This window comes from Lepidothrix coronata, unplaced genomic scaffold (assembly GCF_001604755.1).
Source record: "Lepidothrix coronata isolate B3197 unplaced genomic scaffold, Lepidothrix_coronata-1.0 Scaffold110, whole genome shotgun sequence".
NCBI lineage: Eukaryota > Metazoa > Chordata > Aves > Passeriformes > Pipridae > Lepidothrix > Lepidothrix coronata.
This window is the reverse complement of record NW_016690290.1, coordinates 2,179,834-2,202,938: the sequence shown is the minus strand read 5'-3', so window position 1 is coordinate 2,202,938 and position 23,105 is coordinate 2,179,834. Positions and strand designations below refer to the sequence as shown.

The 23,105-nt window shown below is 46.2% G+C and overlaps 1 protein-coding gene across 8 annotated transcripts; it reads left to right on the top strand.

The window, feature by feature from the left end:
* The first annotated feature begins 1,796 nt into the window (after window positions 1–1,796).
* Window positions 1,797–22,034, top strand: ZDHHC1 (zinc finger DHHC-type containing 1). Of its 8 annotated transcripts, none has more exons than XM_017824270.1 (13): window positions 1,797–1,906; window positions 4,488–4,706; window positions 6,004–6,055; window positions 6,384–6,510; window positions 7,119–7,220; window positions 8,061–8,185; window positions 8,524–8,682; window positions 12,124–12,236; window positions 17,839–17,857; window positions 17,894–17,924; window positions 18,534–18,627; window positions 19,291–19,399; window positions 19,812–22,034. In XM_017824270.1, exons 2-13 carry the CDS (start codon window positions 4,488–4,490, stop codon window positions 20,087–20,089), a joined length of 1,428 nt encoding a protein of 475 aa, XP_017679759.1. In that variant the 5' UTR covers window positions 1,797–1,906; the 3' UTR covers window positions 20,090–22,034. The 8 variants fall into 8 exon arrangements, with proteins under 8 accessions (XP_017679759.1, XP_017679754.1, XP_017679760.1 ...); XM_017824267.1 differs by adding an exon at window positions 2,795–2,877 and having other exon boundaries at window positions 1,800–1,906; window positions 17,839–17,924; XM_017824266.1 differs by adding an exon at window positions 2,795–2,889 and having other exon boundaries at window positions 1,800–1,906; window positions 17,839–17,924.
* Window positions 22,035–23,105: the final 1,071 nt, after the last annotated feature.

Genomic DNA, 23,105 nt, shown 5'->3' with positions numbered 1-23,105 from the left:
CTTGGGCACCCCCTGCCACCGCCGGCACGGCCAGACCCCTGCGCAGGGAGAGCCGCAGGCAGCCGGAGGTTGAAAAGGTGACGAGGGCCTTTGGGGACAGCAAGAGAAGGACATGCCGCCTCCAGGACACCCTTCCCTCGGCACACAGAAGCCTTCTCAGGTGAGTGTCCGGCCAGCACAAAGCAGCCGCTGTGCGCAGACGGCGGGCGGCTCATAAAGAGCTCCTTGTGCGCCGGGCAGCGGCTCCCGGGGCTCCGCGGGGCTGCCTCGCCGGAGGACAGGGAAAAGCCTCCTCGAGGGCAGTGGAGCTGCGGGCAGGGCTGGCAGGGCCGGCCCTGCTGCGTCACCAAAATCCGCAGCTGGCTGGTGCCCACTGCGGAGAGAGGCTGGGATACAAAGTGGGGAATTACAGGGGTAAATATTTATCCCTGCGCACGAGGTGTCCCGGCCAAACCGGCCACCACAAACGGGGTTTGGGGCTGGTTTCTTCTGCCCTTCAGGGACAACACGACTTGATTAATCACTTACATCCACGTTACTGACTGCTAATGACAGTAAAACTTCTCAAAATTCACTGCAGGCAGGATGTGGAGCAGCTGGAGTGTGTCCAGAGAAGTGCAATGGATCTGGGGAAGGGTCTGGAGCACAAGTCTGATGAGGGGTGACTGAGGGACCTGGCGGGGCTCAGCCTGGAGAAAAGGAGTGGCCATATCACTCTCTACAACTCCCTGAAAGGAGGCTGTAGCCAGGTGGGGATCAGCCTCTTCTCCCAGGTAACATGTAACAGGATGAGAGGAAACAGCCTCAAGTTGTGCCAGGAGGGGTTTGGATCGGATATCAGGGAAAATTTCTGCACAGAAAGGGTGGTCAGGGACTGGAAAAGGCTGTCCAGGGCAGCAGTGGAATTCTTGGAAGTGTTCAAAGGGTGTGTGGATGTGTCACTTGGGCATCTGGTTTAGCGGTGAACATAGTGGTGCAGGGTTAACAATTGGACTCGATAATCTTAGAGGGCTTTTCCAACCTTAATAATTTCATGGTTCTTGCTGCTTGTTTATTGATTAAGTGAAGTGGTCACAGCACCAAACCTGACAGAGTTCGGGAAGCATTTGGACAACACATGGTGTGATTCTTGGGGTTGTCCTGTGCAGGGCCAGGAGTCAGACTCAATGATCTTTGTGGATCCCTTCCAACTCATGATAATCTGTGATTCCATAATCCAGGCATCCCTGGAGGCCATCTTGGTGGAATTACTGACACCAGATGATGTTGGGAGGATTTCAAAGCAATGTCAAATGCTGCATTATCCCAGTAGCCCAGGGGATCCTTTATCTTTCCTAGACAACTCTATGCTTCCTAGAAGCAATCCATACTTCCATGTCCTTTAATTTGCTTTACCTAAACACAAACCACTCCAGTAAAATTCTGCGATCTCATTTACATCTCAGCGTAAATCTGAATATATATATTAACAAAAATAGTACGCTTCCATGCGATAAAGACTACTTGACATAATAGGGAAAGGAATTTTCCAGGAGCAGGGTGGCTTTGGCTCACAACCAGTCTCCACTGTTGGCTCCTAGGGCATCGCTAGGCATATGAAATGTCACCTTCTGGGAGGGTGGGGCGTGTCGTAGCCGGGATTTCCCCGGGCGTGGGTCTCAGTGAGGACCCCACACCGGGACTGACGCGGGACGGAGCCTCGCTCCTTCCTCCCGTGTCCCCGCGGAACGATCGCGCCCGGCGCCGTTTGGGCCCCGCGCGCCGCCGTAGCCGTTGCCATGGCGACGGGCCCAGCGGCCCGAGGAGGCTCCGGGAGCGGCCGTGGAGGCCTCGGCCGCGGGCCCCGCGCCCTGCCCGGGCATGAGGCGGGGACGGGACCGCTGCCAACCGCTTCTGCGGGGAGAAGGTGAGGCAAGGGAGGTGCTGGAGGTGCGGGAGGGGTTTACGCCGCTCTTACCAGACCGGCTGCTCGGGAACCCGCTCGCCCGGCTCGGCCCCTGGTGCCTGCTCTGGTGACTGCCCCTGCGTACCGGTGCTTCTCTCGCTGTCTGCCCTGAGCACCCTGACAGTGACTTCATGCCTTGTTTTTTGTATTTAGCGTTTTCTGGAGCTGGGTAGAAAGGAGTGCTAGGCATACCCACAGCATAAAGGCATCCCATCGAGAGGGGGAGGCGGAGTGTCTGGACAAGGGGGAATGGCTTCGCACTGACAGAGGGCAGGGTCAGATTGGATAGTAGGAGGAAATTCTTGGCTGTGAGGGTGGTGAGGCCCTGGCACAGGTTTCCCAGAGAAGCTGTGGCTGCCCCATCCCTGGAAGTGTCCATGGCCAGGTTGGATGGGGCTTGGAGCAACCTGGGCTGGTGGGAGGTGTCCCTGCCCATGGCAGGGGGTGGAACAAGATGAGCTTTGAGGTCCCTTCCAACCCAAACCATTCTGTGATCCTCTGCTGCGTCCTCTTAGCACAGAGCTTTGTTTTTCATCAGTGCATCAGCTACAAGCCATTGAGTTGTCAGGGAAAGGCAAGAGGAACTTTGGTCCTGAAATGGGACGAGCAAAGCCTTGCACATGGCTTTCTTCCTTCCCGAAAGCCTGTTACAGCCAGACTCTGCTCTGGGATGGCTGCAGCCATAGGGACAGCCCGGCCAGGAGGCAGCTTCAGTCACAGAGAGTTTGACAGAATTCTGTCCAATTGTACCAAATTTTTGGACATTAAATACCATAGTGTTAAAACCATCCAGTGTCACAAAACAGCAAAATCTTGCAGCAGAACCTCCTCCTTTTTTTTTTTCCTCAGGATCTCTGTGGGCCTGTTTCCCTAGCCAAGGTCTGATTAGGAGAAAGGAAAAACCTGGGAATTTCTTCAAATGATCTGAGCAGGTTTTGTATCAGGTAGCTCAAAGTGATGCACAAGCAAGTTTTCAACAACCTAATGAGAAAAAGATGGCATGATTGGAAACTGTTTCTCCTCAGTGATGAGCCAGTTGCCATGTAGCAGTTTAAGCTATGAATGCAGGCAGATGCTGCTAATTACCTCAAAGGCTGCTTGTTGACAGGACTGTGCTGAGGAATATAAATTATGTTCTTTTTTATTCTTACTCACTCCTCTACCAGTTGACCCCAAAAGACATTTCCAGCCCTTTGCCTGGGGCTGAAGGACTGTTGGCATACCAAGACTGGAATTGTCCTGCTCACTCTCAGCACGTTGCCATACTTGCTCTGTTCCAGCCCTGTGGCGTTGCTCTGGCATTGGAACCATTATCAGAAACACCACAAGTGAGCCAGAGTCCTCCTCCTTTTCTTTCAATGCTCTCACATGCAAGTTAATCAGACTAATTGAAGTTGCTTATCGTGTGAGTTGTTAATTCCACATCCTCTTTAGTTACTAAGGAAGGGTGGGAGTGGTGCAGAGGTACCAGGAGTCGGTCCAGGTCAAGCAGAGCTTCTCAGTGCTGGTTTTGTGGTGCTGCCCCAGACCTGCTGCCTGCTTTGCTCTCCCTGGTATCTCTTGTACCTGAGTTTTTCGTGAAGCAGAGCAGCACAAGTCTCTCTTGTTAGAAACTCCTCCCAGCTCTGTGGCAAGTGAAAAGCAGCAACTAATAATCCAACACAAACCAAAAAAAAAGGAGAAAGTGCCTCCAAGCTCAGAGCTGTTGTGCAGTCAAAAATTGTAAACATCTGGAACTTTCCAGGTTATGGTTCATAACTCATCTTTGCAGTTAAGTCTTGCTGTGTCCTGCCAGGAGTCCAGATATTGTAGGACAACTGAATAACCAAGCTGCTTCCTACATGGATGTCCTGCATGTGCAACTTTCAGTTCTCTTCCTCTAGCAACAGTCTGATTTATACTTGTGTTGTGTAGTAGCTCCTGCTTCTTTTTCCCTTTTTGTCATTGAGTTATCAGTTCGCTTTTTCAGTTTCTAGTCTTTGTACTTCCTTTATTCCTGACAAAGGCATCTCTGTTTCCTTGTGCTAAATTGCAGTATTAGACCGTGTGCTGCCATGGGGCCACAGGCTCTCACTGCACATGTCTGCACGACCTGGCAGGGAGACCTGGCATCTCTGAGACAGGTGAAAGTGTTTGTTCTGACATCCTCCAGGCATCGTCTGACAGGAACACATCCCCAGGCCACAACATATCATACTGTCTCTCCAGGCTGCCTCCAAAATACCCTCTTTGCTCTTCTTACTCCATTTAGGTCTAGAGCCATTGAAAGACTGGCAAAACCTGCGAGTTTCCCTTAGCTGCAAATTTGGGGTATGGTGGTTTCACGCAGACATCAGCACTTGCTTTTAGCCTGTGAAATTGTTTTTACCCTTTTGTTCCTAGAGATCACAAATCCACCATGCAGAGAGAAGTCTCTCCTCAGATGTGTCATCATTTTAGTCTCTCTAACTTGGTCCACCTTGTAGCACGTGTCCAGCACCAAGGCTCGGGCACAATATGTTTGTATCACGTCCTTTTTGTTTTCCATTTTTGATTTCTGTAGATGAATATCTGCAACAAACCTCATAATAAGATAGCTCCAGAGGATTTGGGTGAAGCTGTCCCCGAGGTGCAGGTCCAGCGTGCTCGAAGAAATGGCTGGAGCTGGCCTCTGCACCTGTTCCAGATCATTGCCTGGCTGCTGTACCTCTTCTTTGCGCTGGTTGGCTTTGGAATCCTGGTTCCTCTCCTGCCCCGCCACTGGCTGCCCGCTGGCTATATCGTATCCTTTGGTCAAGAGGCGAACAAGGGCTGTAGCAAACTGTCAGTGGGGTTTTTTTAACAGTGGTTAGCACAGGAAGCACAGGAGAAAGCAGCTGGACCAGAATCTTCTGAACGATAACCATCACCTTGTTCTTGTCCTGTCTATAAAAAACAGTTATTTTGAGATCCTCACTTTAGGTCACCGGTATTCTGAGGTTTGAATTTAGTACTTAACAGCCTGGTGAGCGTTTATAATTTGTGAGCAAGTGTTGGCTTTTCTCATCTTTCTGGCAGCATCTTCCTGGTGAAAATAAAATTGACCAAGTGGCTCAGTGACACTTGGTGCTTGCTTAGCCAGAACCAGATAACCAAGAAATATTACTGAGAGAATCCTAGGAAAAGTTCTGAAGAGATGGGATGTGCATCTTACATCATTTATACATCTGATTTATGTTGGTCTATGAGTCTTTGATATGTTTGGGATGATTTTACTTATCATTGTTTTAGTTATATCTGTGTGATTTAGGCATTAATGTCATTAGCTCACAATGGTCTTACATCTACTTAGCTTACCCAAATCTTGGTACTATCAAAGCTCAAACCTCGTGAATTTGTCTACCAAATATCTTCATAATGCAATCTAAAGTCATTCTAATTCAACAGATCAATGTATCCCAAAGTTTTACTTCCAGTTAATAAAGCACTAATGTCTCTTTTGTGTCAAAGGCAAATCCCTTCCCATTCTGCTACACCAGCCATCAGAGCTCCAGTCAGCTGGACCTCTCAAAGACCTCAATTTTTTTCCTTACTACATTGCTCTGTTTTCCATAGGCCTTGATATGATCAGTGGTGTGCACATCTGGGTGTAACCAGAAGGTTAATTTTTGCACACATGCTTATTTAGCTGCAGTGTATTGAAAAGCAAACCCTTGAGCACAGGGGTACTCCAGGCATGCAGGGTTGCTGCTTTGCATTTACATATTCATATATATTTGTATGTTCTTTCCCAATATCAGCAGCTACTTCAGGTGTCTGATCAAAATAAGCCTAAAACATATTTGTTCTTAGTACTGCATTTTGAAACAAGAATCCAAACATGTAATGTTTCAAGGAGCAATGACAAATCCTGGATCCTGGCTGTAAATTGTGTAGGAGCCTACTCTAAAGGAGTGCTCCTCTTTCTTGGAATTCTGGCTAAGGAAAAGGGAAGCAAGGTGATCAATACTAGTTCCTTGATGTGACTTTTGTTTTTTCCTTCTTGGGATTTGGTCTTGTGAAGGGGCATGTGCACAACCTTAACCACTCTCCTTTCCAAGGGGTCTGTACAGACTAAGAAATGTGGACCTGTGTCAGCAGGGTCAGATTCTGGTAAGTAAAGGTAACTCTTAAAAACTCCCTGTGCTAGGAATGACATTTCTGTGAGGCAGCATAGTACACAATAAGGAAGATTGTTCCTGTAGATTTAGTTATCTTTTTCCAGAGGATATTTATTACAGTGCAAACATCTCTATTAATAAACTGCTGCAATCACTTATATAGTGGTTTCCAATTCTAAGTCATATATTCCTCATCTATGTGGGCTTTGTGTATTAAGGATTAAAAGATAAATTTAAAAACATTAAATCCTTAACTGTGTACTTACTTCAGTGTCCAGGAGTGTGTTTTATCTACCATTTAGTTGTTCATCTTACTGCAGTCTCCATTGATCCTGCCGATGCAAATGTGCGAGAAAAAAACTATCTGGGGCCTCTGGCCACCTTCAATCGTAACCAGCATGCCCATGTCATTGAAAACCATCACTGCCATGTCTGTGACGTGGATGTGTAAGTATCTTCTCTTTCCTTCCTGTTTCTCTCTCTTCTTTGCCTTTGCACTTCACCATTAGTCTGTAATGTCAGACTGAATGGTTGAAACGGAGCCCCTGCAGCGCCAGCTCAGCTTCATCCCGTGGCAGGGTTCAGGTGGTTGGGTAGGCACCTACTGTCGACTGTGTGCAGGGTTCTGTGTTTTATTTCATCGCTCACGTGTTGTGTGGAGAGGGCTGTTGTGTTCTGTGTTACCTGGGTGTTGGTGTTTGACCTAACAGTGTGTAACAGTGTGTGTGTGTGCTTGTGTCTGGCTGTATGCTAATACGGTAACAGGAAATGCTTGAAGGGCAGGCATTAAGATCAAGCTTTGTAGAACTGCTGAAGGGATTCAAATCAGAAATCAACAATTTCCAGTTTAGAAATCATGCAGTGCACTGCAAGGCAAATTTGGTAGTGTTTGGGATTGTGGTCCAGTGAGTTTGGGAGTTGAAGTGCTCTTGATGCAGAAGGTTTTCACACTATTACCAGGATCTCTGCTGCTGTATCTCCCCTGTGTTTGTGTCACTGGAAAGTCATGGTAATGAGCTGGTGCTGCCACGCTAATGCCACCCTTTCTTTGGCAGGAGTGCCAAGTCAAAGCACTGTGGAACTTGCAACAAGTGTGTATGTGGCTTTGATCATCACTGCAAATGGCTCAACAACTGTGTGGGAGAGAGGAATTACTGGTAGGAGCCTGGCGTTGTGACAGGAGCAAAACACTGCATCAGTAATGTCACTCCTTCTCTTCCCAAGCTTCTCCTGCATCTCAGTCCAGTCTGTACTCAGCCACACAGAACCACTTTTCTTTCAGTTTCTGGCTGAGTAAAATCAGTCATGAGAAAATTAGGTGGAAAATACAAGCATGATTATGATGTTCAAATAACCAGGGATAAAATCCCAACAATTAGAATTTTGTAACTGAACATCTATGAGTAAAAACAGAGGACATACTCTTATTCTTTGCTATTAGGAAAAGCTTACAGGATGTTAATTGGGTGTCCTTAATGTTTCTGAGAGCTGGAGTGGGAACAGAACCATGATCATGCTGTTCCAATCTGAAACCACCTGCATCCAGATTGTGTGCTTTCCCTACAAGACCTGCCAGCTGGCAGGATTCACAGCAGCATATAGACACCTCTAATCCGTGCCAGGTTTCAGATAAGAATAAGCAGACTATCACTGATGCTTCTCAGTTTACTTTCCCGCCCTAAAACCCTGTGGAGAGCAAAGTGTTGTTGCTGCTGGGTGCCACGTTTCACTGCCTTCAGATTTTGTGCAGGGAGCTCTTTGTCTGTCCTAGATATACTTGAGTGTTTTGTAACCACAGCTGCTCTAAAGGGTTACAGTTTAGTCCCTCAGGGTAACAAAAATAAAGTCAGACTGTTCACCAGTATCTCTCATAAGTGTAAGAAAGCGTGACAGTAATTTGAGACAGCTGTCTTTATCTCCATCTTTATTAGAGTCTGGGATATTGAATTGTATGTGTGATGTTATTGAAGCCACTGAGACCTCTCCCCTTCTTGCAGGCTTTTTTTGAATAGTGTTCTGTCTGCCATCCTGGGCCTGGGGCTTCTGCTGCTCGTTGCTTTCTACGTCTTTGTGGAGTTCTTCGTCGACCCCACGATGCTCCGCTCCGACCACCACTTTGATGGTACTGCAGTGCTTCAGTTGAGCATCCTGTGAACCAGCCAGCATATCTCCATATGGGTTTGGTTTCTGTGGGCTCTTCCACTCAGGAGGAACTCCATTCCTACTCTGTCTATTTTATGTTTCTGTTAGAGTATCTCTGCTCAGCTGGATGGAGTGTCTTTCCTTACAGAGCTAACTGCTCTTCCTAAATTCCCCACAGGCACCAGATTTCTTAGGCCTCCAGTGCACAGTGGGTCTGCAGCTACTTTTGAGTTAACAAGATTTCCAGCTGTAAAGTTTAGTTAAAGATATTTCCTACCTGGACAATCCATTTAACCTCCAATTCCCTTTGTTTTACAGCTCTAAGGAACCACATGGACCGCTGGCTTGTGTTTCTTCCTGCATCTCCTGTTGAGACCAAGGCACCTGCCATTTTGGTCACAGCTGGGATTTTTATTCTTCTGAGCCTGGTGACCGTGATCCTGCTGGGCCACCTCTTGACCTTTCACATTTATCTCAGTAGGTGTTATGTTCCTGTCATCTGCATCTCTATTTTGTTTTCATTTTATTTGCTTCTACTCATCCTACATTCACTGTGTTTTCACCCGTGTCACAAATAGACACACATTGTGCAAGATTGCCATTGGAAAGGTAGAAAATTGGGGGTTAATGTCATACTTCTGAGTTTCCCCAGTGCCAGGTAGGCTTATCAGTGCATGTGTAAGGTGAGGCTTGCATTAGGCCTTTGCTTTCATGTTTGAGCTGTGTTGTCCTGGAACTGAAGCACGTGGGAGAGGATTGGAGAGACCGGGTGGGATGAAGTGGTCAATCCTGGCATGGTGCCAGCAATGGCAGATTCAGATTGACTCTGCTTATGGGCTCTGTGAGTCTCCTCACTGTACCTTGGGTGTGTGAGAGAACCTGTTTCTCCCTTATCCCAGAGAAATGTGGATGTTCTGAGCTAAATTTCTAATAGGAGCCCTGACATCCAGGCCAAGGTCGCTTTATGGAACTTGTACCATATTGACACAAGACTTGTGGAATTCAGGGGAAGAGGTTTTCAGAAAGGCTTCTCTTTAGATCTCTTGGTTGTTGCTCTGTCAAGAAGGGGTATTTATATTTGTTTATGTACAGATGGGCATCAAAAACCTTTTTTCAGTCACCGTCTAAAATGAAGCCAATGCTTTTTGGCTGCTGACGAAAGTCGTGATGGGAAAAGATCTTACGCTTGTATTAGATGGTGGTGCCAAAACTAGGGAAGGAGGGATGTGGTGGAAGAGAAGTGAAGGACGGCAGTTACAGAGGATCCTTGGATGGATTTTCAGGGTCTCAGTTAACATCTGTGCAGGTGCCAACACAAACTAGGTCAGCACAAACCAGCGCGGCTCCAGAAGCAAACCAGCTGCAGTGCTGAAGTGCAGCATTCGATGGGTGAGTGCTCCTCAGCTGGCACGGATGTTACAGTCAGTGAGGACACCCTCCTTTTCCTTCTAGAGCCTCTCTGAGCTTGACTTAAATTTGGTCATGCTGCAATTTTGCTTTCTTGGTGGAATTGACTGTTGGCTTTGCTGGGCTAATGGCGATACCCGGGGATTCAAAAGGTTGATCTCTAGAACCGTGGAAAGACAAAAAGCATATCAAAGCTGGGGCCACTCCAGTGAGGTTTCTTTTGGATGAAAAAGGATTATTCGGTTTAGTTCTGAGCAGTATTTGTCCTGTCCTTGTGCACAGCTTCCACCAGAGGGTGCTCCGTGCCTGGGATAGAGACCTGCTTTCTCTGCCAGAAACCTGCGTGTGAGCCACACGCGCAGCTCTGCTCCGGGTTTCAGGGGATTTTGGGGTTCTCTTGTCTTGGGGTGATTCTTTATCCTCTTTCAGAATCAATTTTAAGCCAAATTAACTTTTACTTTTGGCCCAATTTAAAATTAATTAATTAATTAAATTATTGTTAATTTTTGCTAATGTTTTTGTTACATTAAAATCTGCTGCTCTAATGAAACTGGTTCCAGCTGTGCAGAATGTAGTAAGTCCTTGCTTTGAAGGAGGAGTGTTACTATACTGAAACCTATATTTTGTGCTACATTTGAGTATTCATTGCACTTACAACTACATTTAACTTAAAACCTGGATTTCAGGGAGATAGACAAAGTATGTCTGGTTTAATTCCTCTTATTTCACATCTGTAGTTGTCAATAGTCTCCTCTGAATGCTTTAAGGTAGACAGTGTTTTAATGAACTGTCTACCCTCTTTTGGGACTAGAAGTACAGTTTACCAATTGAAATTTAATTACTGTTCATAAGTATTTTTTCATAAGCCTTTTTGTTTTTAAATAATTAAATTACAGAAAGAAAATAGCATCCCTGTGAGTGGTAATGCCTTTAGGCTTCGCATAAAAAAACCTGGCTGAAGTCATACCTGACTTTGAAAATTTAGAATCTAGTTTTGTTACAAGCACAGTGGAAATTTCAGAGTTACTGTCCTGATTTTAATTACTCACGGTGATCACTCAAAAGGAAGGATGTAGGTTATTCTCCAGATAGTAGGTCCATGTGTATTAAAAATTACTAGTCTTGATTCAGACTCAGTTCTAAAGGCATTCAGTGAAGCACAGCACTTCACAAACTTGGAGGGAGGATATATTTTTTCTTCAATACTAAGAGGCCAGTAGTCAGCAGAATAAAAAGAAAAGAGTAGTAGGGAATATAGGAAGGGAATATAGGAAAGGATATGTGGTTCTTCACAGGCTGTGATTATATGTTGTGTGTTATGTGCTGCAATCTTATCTGGCCAAGAAGTGCAGTATTTTAACTAAATAGCTCTATTAAAATATTTTAAAAGTTACACAGTAAGTACTCAGAAACCAACGAACTCTAAATTAAAAATGGTTTATAGCCCTTTGCTTGTGAAGCAATATTCTGTTTCTCAGAGAAAGCAAACGGTGCCATTCTAGGAGCACTTGCCAGCACTCTCTACTGTCCCCATTAAGTGCATTTGCTAATCACTTGGCTGCAGACTCACATTCATCTCTCTGTGCTCTGTCTTCCTGGCCAAATGGATCCTGAATTTTTATTTCTTCATAAGGTGATTGCTTTAGCAGAGGGGCACCTTCTCCTCTGCTCTCCCCCATTTTCCTGTGAAGTAGTCCTCTGCTCCTCTGGCTTTGAGGGATAAGATATTACTGATACAAGTGTCTTCAAGGCAGAGGAAGGATTTTAGTCTGGATGTCCCACATCTCAGGCATCTGCTTTAACTGCTGTGCTTCTGTAAAAAGGAGGAATAACTATCAAGCTGTGCAGTAAAAATCCTCAGCATCCATTTCTGGGTTTTGTTCTCTAAAAATACTTACCACAGCAGGGTCATTATGGGAGGAATGTCTGAGTTTTGGACCCCGATAAGATTTTGGGTCTCACGAAGAAACCAAGCTGCTTTTGGTCATTTGTGGAAGCAGATGTATTTGTGTGTGGGACCTTAAGAGCACAATAAACTCCAGGACATGTGAGCTCTGGGCACATCTGTTTGGCACGAGGCAGGCCGTGCATTTGATGCTCACTGGCTTGCACATTAAGTGCCTCAATCTCTACAGGACACAGTAACCTGAGCAATTTCTTTCCTCCATTTAGCATCACATACCTTCTGATTGCTCACCGAGCTATTCATACCTGTTGGGTATGAATAATGGATTTGCTCTGAAATGAGCTGAACAAATTACTGCAGTCTAGAAGGCTGTACCATCATGTGGTGAAGAGCAGTGGGACTGTAAGGAAGCGTTGTGATGATGACAATAAAGGATATAGTAAGATGCATAAAAGATACAGTACAGTGCACAGGTACTTTTGGCTTAGAGTATCCATCCTCTTGTGTTTATAGTTACCACTGGATTGTGTGGTTATTCAGGCTGTTTGTGTAAGTGCAGTGAGGAGTGGCCTTTCCTGTGCTGACAGATCTTTCTTTCCTCCCAGTGTGGCACAAGCTGACGACGTACGAGTACATCCTGCAGCAGCGGCCACAGCAAGAGGCAGAAAAAGTGGACAAGCAACAGGAGCCTTGTTCCTCCCAAGTGAGGCCCAGTCAGGTACTCATCCTGCTTTCAGTCCATTTCTCAAAACCAGCCTCACTTGTCCGCAGTGTAAAGGTTGCTTCACTTTTCTGAGCTCCAGATTTTAAAGGCAGTTGCTAGAGATGACTTTAGAGGTACTTTGATGGGGTTGAGTAGGATGTGAGAGAGTGTAAGGCCTGTAATTCGATGAACACTTTAGGCATAAGCAAGCACTGCTTTCAAAGGAATCAATCCCACCCACTCTCTTCCTCCACCACTTGTTTTGGGCCCTACAGTGTCTCATCTCCTCTGCCAGCACAGCTGTTCGTTAGAACAGGGTGGGGAAACTCATCTGAGTAACAATAAAGTTATTAAAAAAATAGTTGAGCTGGCCCAGCTCCCTCCCATTTGGTTCACCAAGCAGTCACATAAATGCCTGGCTCAGCACGAAGGAGGGTGACTGAAGAGTGGGAAGAATCCTTTCCCTGAAAAGGACAGGACCAGCTGTTTGGGTGGCAGAGCACATCTTGGTGGCCTGTGGGAGCAGTATCCCAGGTCATGGCTGCAAGTGAGACCAGCTCTAAGGCTGGAGAAACTAATCATGGAGCAGCTGATCAGCCCAATAATTTAACCATCTTCAAAGTGAAAAGGAACCAGTCATTCAGAAATGACCCAGATATCTGCTTTTCTTTGAATTGAGACTACATAGTGATAAGGGACCTTGTGATTACCATGATGTTGATCTGTATCTCTGTAAAAAGAGTTCTACAAGCTCTTTAATGCTGCTGCACTCTGCAGAGGCAGATATACCCTGCTCTGAATTGAGAGGTTCAGTACAATTTATTTTGCTACAAGGCAAAATAAATTATTGGATTAGCTCAAATTTTGACCAGACAAATTATGTACTGGCTTTATCAGGGAGTTGAATTAGAAAATTCCAGAAATTCTTCCTAGTCTAAATTATTCTGTGATTCTCAGTCCTGTGTAACTTTTCACTTTATGCAACTTACCTACTATACAACCAGTTTTACATTTCATAAGAAATTAGTTAAATCCAAGCTTCATCCATGTATCATGGGTAGAAATACTGGGATCTCTCTAGACTCATCCATGGTTTCTCCCTATCAAAGCAAAGGAGAAAGTCAGCTAATTCAGTTTTGTATAATGTGGAGTCCCTAGCTTTTCATATATATATTTTTTTAATTGTTTTGGAAAAGTTGAACTTTCAGTTTAAACAGAGGTTTCCATAACAACAAAAATATTTGGCACTTTGTCTCATAGAGCTTTGCTTACTATGAAAATTAAAACAATAATAAAGCGTTAGCTCTAATCATCTAGTTACTGAATATTAATCGATACTGAAAATGTGTTTGAACAGGGGTGAACTTCACGTGTGTGTGTGTACATTTGGAATGCAGCCTTTCAGTGGTGTTCTCCTGTTTGCACTGTTTCTTCTCTAGATATGTGTGAATATGGTTAATTTGGAGCAGCAAGCCTGGAAGGAGCAGGGTGAAAAGGAGTTCGGTGTTTCAGGGCTGCCGTCCTTGGGGAATAAGAAAGACTGGATGATGCCCAGTAACATTGTTAAAAAAAATGTTAACCCACCAGATTTTCCTTGTTTCTTACATAGCAACCAGAGATAAACACAAACAAATAGATTGGAGTAGGAGGACACCAAGTGACTTGCCTTTTGTAAGCTATGTTGAATGCAGCCTTCTTTAGCTTGAACACAGCAGCCCTTTGTAATTGATCCAACGTGTTGTGAGCATAAAATGGAAATCATCCTCTTCCCGCTTTTGTCTGAACTGCTCATTCATTTTAGGGACTAAGAAGAAACATGCATTTCCCCTTTAATCCCTGTTTTTGAGCCTTATTCCAGCTTCGGTGTTGGTTTTGGCTTCAGTTTTCCATGTTGGTCTGTAGTTAAGTCTTTGGCTATGTTTGGGTTAGAGGATTCTTGTTCAGGTTAAAGGATTCTTATGTACTTGTAGAATCCTTCTCAGAACATGCACAAAGCCAAAGCCCTAATTTTGCACACTTAAGGGGTTCAGGTGTCACAAAAAATGCAAACCAGTTGGACACATTGAGCCTTTGCCTCTGTTACTGTACCCAAAGCAGGATGTGCAAGTAACGATTTTTTCTGTAGGCTGTTGCATAGCAGTCCAAAAAAAATACAAACTAAACCAAAACTGATGCTTTAATGCACAATTGCATTCATGCCAGGGAGCTGGCTTTCATAGGAGGCCAGCTGGGATGTGATTCTTCTCCCATTCCTAAAGCTTTGAACTTGCTTTGGACACTGATTCAGGTTGGTGAGGGTTGATTTTTAAATAATAGACACAGATTTTACTCAGCTTCCCTCAAATTTTCAGCATTGTTTCTTTCTTCCAGTGTTGCCTTAAGATGAACCTTGTCTTCACTCTCATCCTCAGAGATCCACTTTCCCTGGGACAAGAGCATTTTTTTCCAGTTCAATTCTGCCTCCCCTCCAGGCAGACAGCACTTCAGGGCATTTGCTGTCACTGAAGTGGTTGAAAGGGCAGCTGCAGCAGGCAAGGGAGCTGAATTCATCATGAGCTTGTAACCATGGTCCTGGGGGTGGACACAGCTGGTGTCTGGGGAGCAGGGCCAGGGTTTGCCCGGTGGTCTGTCCATCTCACAGTCTGTTTTCAGCAGGACTAACAGCTGAATCCGAACAACCCAGCTGCAAAGAGTGACTTGTCTTGGTGCTGCAGTGGAAGGATTCTGGCTGTCCTGCTGATGCCTGAGAGCAGAAGGAGGCTTGGACTCTGCTGTGGCTGTAGTTTCTGTCACACTGAGAGAACACTGTATTTTCTACTGAGCGAATCTGCTTCCCTTTGTTTCCGCTACTCAGCTTTAGTGGGGTACTTTCATTTCTGTGGCTGCTTTGGTTATATATTATTTATAGAAGGCTGAAATGAACAAAATGGATTTTAAAAAGGCTCTTTCATTCCCTGCTTGGAAAGAAATCGTTCATGTTATTTTCAGGATGAATCATTTATTAATCTCCCTCGCAGTGCCGGTCCTGCAGTCCTGTTTGTGCACTGTGGACATTGAGCCCTGATTGTTTTCAGTTACTCTCCACACTGGGATGTCTCCTGCTACAGCTCCCTCCAGCCATGACCTGCTTCCCTCTGAAAACACCTGTGCAATCACAGAGACACAAGACTGTGTCTGGTCTCCTTCACTTGTGACTCAGGTGCATGAGGCCTGAATGTAAATCTTGGTTGTAAATGCCCCCAAGGAGCTTTGAGGAGACATTTGTGCACATTTGGTGTTCAGTCAATGGTCAGCAATGATCTAACTTGAGTTACAAGTTCTATGTGAAATACATGTAGTAAATTTTTGTGGATTATTAATCTTGCACTTGCAGAAAATCCTGCCTGTAATAGATCTAAATAGCATAATTCTCAAATCAGAAACTCCTAATAGTTGCAACTGCTAAACCAGTTCCCTTCAAATTTTATGTTGCCATCTATAAAACAGCTGCAAATTCCTCTCCAACTCTTTCTTTTTTCTTTCCAAGACCAGTTAAACACAGAGCATGTTAACAAAATGCAGCAATTCTGAAGTCTTTCCAGTTTGGCAACTCTCTTATCTAACAATTGCACGAGTACAGAGACTCCAGACATTGATGCCAAGATGTTTGAAAGGAACTAGTGGTTTTGGAAGTATCTCTGCTGCATGGGGAGAAGGCTGGCCAAAGGGGATCAGACCAGTGTGCTGGCTCTGACACTGGCCAGCTCTGGCTGCTGAGACAGGGTATTCTCTCCCAGCACTCAGCAGGGTGTGTTAGGGGCTTCTGGAGCACAGAGCTTCAAACAGCTTTGTATCTGCTGGTTTCTCACATGAACCTTTCTCACTTCTTGAGTCCATGTCACATTTAGCACCTGCAGCACCCTATGGCAGTGAGTGCTGCAGCTTATTTCCACGCTGTGTCAGAAATGCAGCCTTTCTTCTGTTTCTTTTGAAACTGCTACCTGATTTTTTTTCGTTTGATGCTCTCTAAGTGCTGTGTTAGAGAGCTGCTAAACAATTATTCCCCATAGGCTTTCTCCACTGATATCTGCCCTGAGTATTCCCTCTTCTGACTGAAGAACCCTGGTCCATCAGCTGTTTCTTGTACAGAAACTGCTCAGTCCCTCTCATTGTCACTGTTCTCTGTACCTTCTTCCTGGTCTTCTGTGGTGAAAGGTGCTGGAACACTATAAGGAATCCAGTGTCCAGGCTTTTGATGAATTTATTCAGTAACATGAAGCTATTTTCTATTTTCTCCTTTTATTTGCCTTTCCTTTTTATCCCTAACATCTGAAATGATTTCTTGGCTGCCACTGAACATGCAGCTCCAGGGATTGTTTTCTAGTTCAGAGACAGTGGCTCTGTATATAAAGTTTGCCCTGCTTTCCCCACGTGCATCACTTTCCATCTTTACCTCTAGCAGCGTTGATTTTTGTGTGCCATTTTCTCACCCTGTAATTCAGGATTACAAGGTTCTTCCGCAGCTCTTTGCGGCTGGCTTTCATTTTTAATGCCTTACATCAGGGAGTGTCATCACCAGGCTTCTCACTGCTCTGCTCTTTTGTTGATTGTTTATGAATTTGGTGAAGTGCAGAGGCCCTGGATCTCTCAGGAACCCATTTGGGGGATGTCCAACTCTGACTTCATTTTCTCAAATTTGCTGATCAGGCTGTTCAGAAAAATAGGTCTTCATGAGCTTGTTTAAGCTATTTTTGAAGCTAATGCCTATCACATTTTAAATCCCTCCCTCTTTACCACCTAAAAGTTACCTTAAAATGACTGTCTTTATAATCACTGAATGCTAAAATGCTTAAGAGGAAATTGTCCTGCTGGTTATTCAAGTTTAAGAGGAGCTGATAAGTAGTATCAGGGTTCTTCTGAGCATGGTTTATCCTTTTTGATAACAGGGCTTCGTGGCCTGCATCCCTTGGTACTCTGACCATCTTAACTGGGTCCTTTTGAGGGAGAATTGGAGTCCTTTTCTGTAATGCAAACACTTGGATTTAGGAGGCTCATTTATTGAATCTTCTTATACGTATCTGAAAATATGCAATTTTCACGTTCAGTGTGGCATTACTTTGAGTTCAGCTGTACCTGAGGCAAATATTCAATGTATCACATGCTTTTTTTAAAAAAAACAGCAGTTATCAGTCATGCAGGATCATACAAGAAACAGCAAATACTTTGTGTTTTTCCTGTATCTTTCATGCTTTCATCTTCCTCACCATTTTGCATTTAAAAGACGTTTTTTGCATTCACTGAGTAGTTCCTCGGATTGAACTGTGTAACTAATGGAGGCTTTAAGTGGTATTTTGAATGTGGTCCCAAGAAATGACTAAGCTGATCTCTCTAAGTGTGATTTGGTTTTGAGTCACACAAAATACTGCCTGGACTAAATGAACGAATCAGGGACTTCTGATTGTGTCGGTCTTGGTTTTCCATCTTCTTAAGCAGCAGAGCCCTGCTGAGTTTCAGCTGTGCTACCTGTAAGGATGGCAGAAAATGTATGTCATGAGGAGAAAGGAGACATCTGTAATGAAAATCCCTCTTCTCCACTCTGTGTCCATATTAGTCTGAAAATGTTAATTTTTTTTTCCAGGAAGCAGACTTATTGTCAGGTAACCCTGGCTATACAGACCCTGGAATTCAAGCAGTGGAATTCTCAACAGTAACTTCAGGAAAAGGGTGAGAAGAGTCTCCCAGCAGTGTATATGGTGAATGGGAAATTGTCATCAAGGTCACTGATGGACCCTAAGACAAAAATACTTAGGAGGATAGGGAGCCACCAGTATTTTGACCAAGACACAGTGAAATCTTTGAGTTCCAAGAGGGGGTAAATACTTGCTTTCCCTTCCCTGGGAAAATATAATTCCTAGAATACTCTATTAATGCTGTTTTACAGTAAATATTTTATATCAAAGTAGTTTCTATTAATTGTTTTATGTTAAAATTACTTTGAAGCTGCCTGATTTGTCCTGTGACTCCTGTATGTGCTCATTATAGTTACATGATTTCAGGTTGTCAAGAGATGCAAAGTTTATAACACAGGCAAGCACTCATGGGAAAAGGAGATCTTTGTCTCTTAATTAATCCTTGCCTGTTAACTTGTGTCCCTGGGAATTTCCTTCATATTTGGCACAGCTGTGGAGGAAAAGCTCCCCTGCAGTTTTGCTGGGAATGCTGTGCAAGGCAGGAGAGGCTTCAGTCAGGTTGATGTGTACATGCAAGCAACAAGGGAATCAGAGTTAAGTCCTGTCTTAGGGACTCACCTTGTGTGTCTGCTGTGTGTTTTAGCTTTCCAAAGCTCTACATCCAGAGCAAAGAAGGTGACCCCAAGCAGAGCTCCTCCCCAGACCCCCCAGCTCTTCGCTTTGCAATCCCTTCTCAGGTAAGCAGGACCTGCTACACCCCAAACCTTTGCTGCTGACAATCCACCAAGGTGCAGGGGCACACACTCACTCCAGTGCAGGTTGTGCTTACCCCCTGCTCACACAGGCATGAAGCTTGAGCCTATGAAACAGCTGTCCAAAGTCCTTGGACTGTGCTCCTGATATTCATGTATCTGCATCCAGATGCTCTCCCTTCTTGCTCAAATGGCAAATGGTGGTGCTCTCCCCCTTTCCTCCAAGCTTATTATCAAAATCTTGTCATCTACATGATAAGAAAAACTGCTTTTCATCTGTACTTGTATTTTGGACAAGAACTGTCCCTCTCTTGGGATGTCCTGTGCTATGTGAGTTCTGACCCCCTCTTCTAGTTTGGCTTTACCAATACAAGTGATCAGTGTCTCATAAACCCTCCAGCTGTATGAGACAACACACAGAGAATCACTGCATGCAGATAATGTGTGTGTTCATTCAATACCTGTTCTCTATCACTGCTTTATAGCAACTCAGTCTTAAACTATAAAATATTCTTGGACTTCGGTTATACCTAGTGCTCATTATTCAAAGTAGGAGGAATTAAAAAGAGGTAGCAAAGTAAAAAAACTGTCTCATTGCTTTGGGCTGATAAACTGACTTCTCCTCTCTTGGGCCTCTTGCTTTCACAGCAACAGAAGAAAAGAAGAAAGAAGATGCACAAAGCTTCTTCCTCAGCAGTGGACAGTGGATCTAAAGAACATGCTACACGTCGGCCCTCCTTCCCAGATCCCCAGTCAGGTGAGAGTTTCTCTGCTGAATTTTGTATAAATAGAGGCATGATTTTCCTTAACATTGGTGGATCAGCCACAGCAGAGTTCCTGGGCTTGTTGATGTCTTTGTGGGGCTGAGAGATCTCTCTCAAGCTTTCTGCTCCCTTTATTTCCATCTGCAGAGTTCCCAGCCACAGCTGCTGCCACCTCACCTTGCCACAGCCTTCACCTCTTAATGCCAGCTTCTCCTCTGAGAGCTGCTGTGCCCCCCAGCATCATCAGCCTCATCCAGGCAGCAGGACCCCCAGCTGACTATCACTCAGAGTCTGCTGAGTCCATGGATGAGATTCCTGTGGCTCAGACTCGCCTTGGGAGCACAGCCCTTCAAGGGCCTCCTAAGAATAACTCAAGCAACTCTCAACATTATCCCTTGTCCACAGACAATCCCAGAGGTGACAGGAAGAAGAACCTGTATTCTGAGCACAAGATAAAAAGGAGAGGCTGCCAGCAGGACAGACTCTTGGAACGAGACCTGGAACTTTTTCCTAAGGTTCCCGATGTGTTTGTAAGTAAGAGCAGTGGAGAACCTCTTGTCCCTCAGCTCCAGCCCAGGGAGAGCACAACCGAGCCTGACCACAGAAAATGCACCAGCAAGCAGCATGTGAGCAGACATGATCCATGCTCAAAGGACATAAGGACAAACACCACAGCGGCCTAGGGATCAGCATTCCAAAGCCACAGCCTTTGGGAACAGTGTTAGTATTGTGTAGAGGCCTAAGGGACTCATCCCTCACTGTGCATGTGCTGTCAGGCTGCAGTGGGACATTTCTCACTCTCAGCCAAAGGCAAGAGGCAGCAAAAGGTGGCAAACCTGAGGCAGACCTGTTGCTCAAGAGAATTCCAGTGCTTTCCTTAGGAAAGGTCCAACCCCTCCTGGCCCTCTGCACACTGGTACTGCAGGGACTTCCCAGGAGAGTGTGTGGGGAAGAACCAGGCTGCATCTCTGCTCTTCCCTGCACCCTGAAATCTGTGTTTCCTATCTGCCTAAACCCTGTCAGTCTTTGAATCATGCGCAGGGGCTTCAGCAGGTGGTCAGGGAGTAACCTCAGGATTGTCCCTTCCCTATACCGCTTTCCACTGTGCCCCCTCAAGCCAAGTCCACCACCAGCATGTTCTCTGGAAGGCAATGTAGTTTGACCTGCTCCCCCTTCCCAGCAGCCTGGGGTGCCCCACAGCGCAGCCTTCTCATATCAGAAGCTTTGGGATACAGCAAGTTCTGAAACCTTTCCCAGGCTGCCAGATCTGCATTAGTGCCCAGTCAAGTCTGGAGTGTGTGTGGTGCAGAAGGATCCCACAGCAGACACTGGGGCACACAGCCAGTGCCTCGAGTCACAGCAGCCTGTGCTGGGGGTGAGAAGCAGGGATCTGTCTGGGCTGCTGTCCTGCAGCGCCTCAGCTTTCCCTGCCCTCTTGGCTTCCCCAGGCAGCGTGCCCCGTTCCAAATTCCTGGCTGAGCACTGAGGCTGGGGCTTCCAGCAAGCCCATATCTGCCTAGTATCCATCTAACCTCAGAGCCTGGGAGAGCAGCTATGCACAGATCCCAACAGGCCTTGCCACGGGCATGGGAGTGCCTGACATGATTTGTCACTTGGCAGCTGTGGCACGTGCACAGCCCTGGCACGGCCGATGCCCTGAGTGGCAGTGGCTGATGTGACCAGTTGCACCATTTCCAGACAGGCCCCTGGTGTTGGTGAATAAACGGGGAAGAATTAGGAAAGAAAAGGAAGCCAGAGGAGTCTTCATCACTCTACCAAATCTTTGATGCATGGACAGCACAACTGACCCTTTGTCCAGACTACGGTGGGTGCAGGTGAGGGAAGGACAGGGCAGAGCAGGTTTGCTGTGTGAGGCAAGTGAAGGTGCTCTCCCCTCGCCTGTCTCAATCTGCAAGCACTTATCTGAAATGGTTCAGAGCAGGACAGGATGTCTGAGGACAAAGGCTCTTTGGGCACAGCCAATGTGGGACAGGCAGGCTGGACTCCCAGCCTTGGTGGGAGAGACCAGCCCAAGGGAGAAAGACTTGGGGGTGTTTTAAAGGGCTGCCTTACCACTGTTCTCTGTTGTCTGATTTTTGTCTCCTGAAAGAACTGGGATGAGGAGCCTTGACTCCTCATCGAATTACATGATCCATTGATCAGCAAAAGTGAAGTCTCATGTAGCTGTTGAAGTAATTTTGTCTCAGTTTGCAGGAAGGGCTGGCCTGTGGTCACCTTCCTTGCAGCTTCCCTTGCTGCTGTGGCTAGCAGTATCCCCTGGCAGTGTGACCCTTTGGAAAAGCAGGTGAGTGTGGGTCCAGCCTTTGTGGACCAGCACATGTGGCACTGGGTGTCTGCAGAGACCAGGGCATCTGCTCACCATGGTCCTGGTTAGACAAAGTCCTTCCTCTTGTTTCTCCTCATGTCCCCTGTCATCCAAGGAAACTCTGCAGCAACACTGGGCTCAGGGTTTTCCAAGGCCAGCTGTCCCTCCACCAGAAGGCATTGGTAATTCCTCTGCAGCAGGTGCCCCTGAGCAGACCTTGTGTGTTTTCTTAATCTCTGTCCATGCAGAACCAGTCCCAAAATCATGTACAGAGCTCTTTAGTAGCTCTGGCCACAATAAAATTTTCTATACTCTTTGCTAAACAGTTTCCTCATTTTTGCAGCCACTCCTGGATCTGCCCAGTTGATGTTCCCAACTGTTGGTTCACTTCTCCCTGATGTCCCAGCAGGGCTCAGCACCATAACCAGTGTGGGGGTGACAGCAGTCCCCTCTCCTTAGGGCCCTGTGGATGTTACATAGGACTGCCTTCCCTGAGGGGTAAGGATCAGGGATCACCTTTTCCCAGAGGTGTGTAACCAGCCTGGTTTCTGTGCTGGAGCAGGGTGAGCACCAGGGGGAGGAGGCCCAGCCAGCTCTGCATCGGGATGCAGAAAGGCTGCTGTGCCCTTTGGGCTGAGGGGAGCTGGGTTTCCTGGTCTGTCAGATGTCCAGGGGAAGAAACCTCTGGCATATCCTGAGGTGCCAGGTTTTGGGCTCAGTCTGGGAGGGAAGGGGATGTCCTACAGTTTGCTGGAACATGACCCTGTCTAGGAGCATGGGACTCACCCTGAGGTTCCCATTTAGTCCTCCCCTTCCCAGGCTCTGCTGCCCACTGCCCTACTGAGAACAGCACCAAATTCCTCTGTCACACACAGAGACACCTGAGGAGGCTCTCTGCCCCCAGAGCCCCCAGCAAGCAGTGCAGAGCCCCATAAGCTGCTGGGCTGTCCTGGTTCTGCCCAGCCTTGCAGGCTTTGTGAGGTGCAGGAGCCAAACACCTTTTTTTTGGAGGCCAGTGGGATCCTGGGCAGGGAAGCCATCCTTCTGCTGCCTTCAGCTGGAACATTTTCTCTGCTCTGCTGTATAACTCGAGGCTGCCAAACATTGCTGTGTCCATGTGTTGGAGCAGCTGGGTGCTTTGCCAAGAGCCAGGCTCCAGCAGGACGGGCTCTCAGCACTGCCAGCGTTGGACTCTGATCTCCTGAACCTCACAGGCAGCAGGCAGGACTGTGTGTGCCACATGGTGGTTTGAATTGGGCTGGGATTTGTGTTTTTGCCACAACCACATCAAAGGAGGACTGTTGAAGATGCATAATGGGCACTCAAGAGTGAAGATGGTGAGGCTTAGATGGTTTTAGCTCCTGAGAGAATTG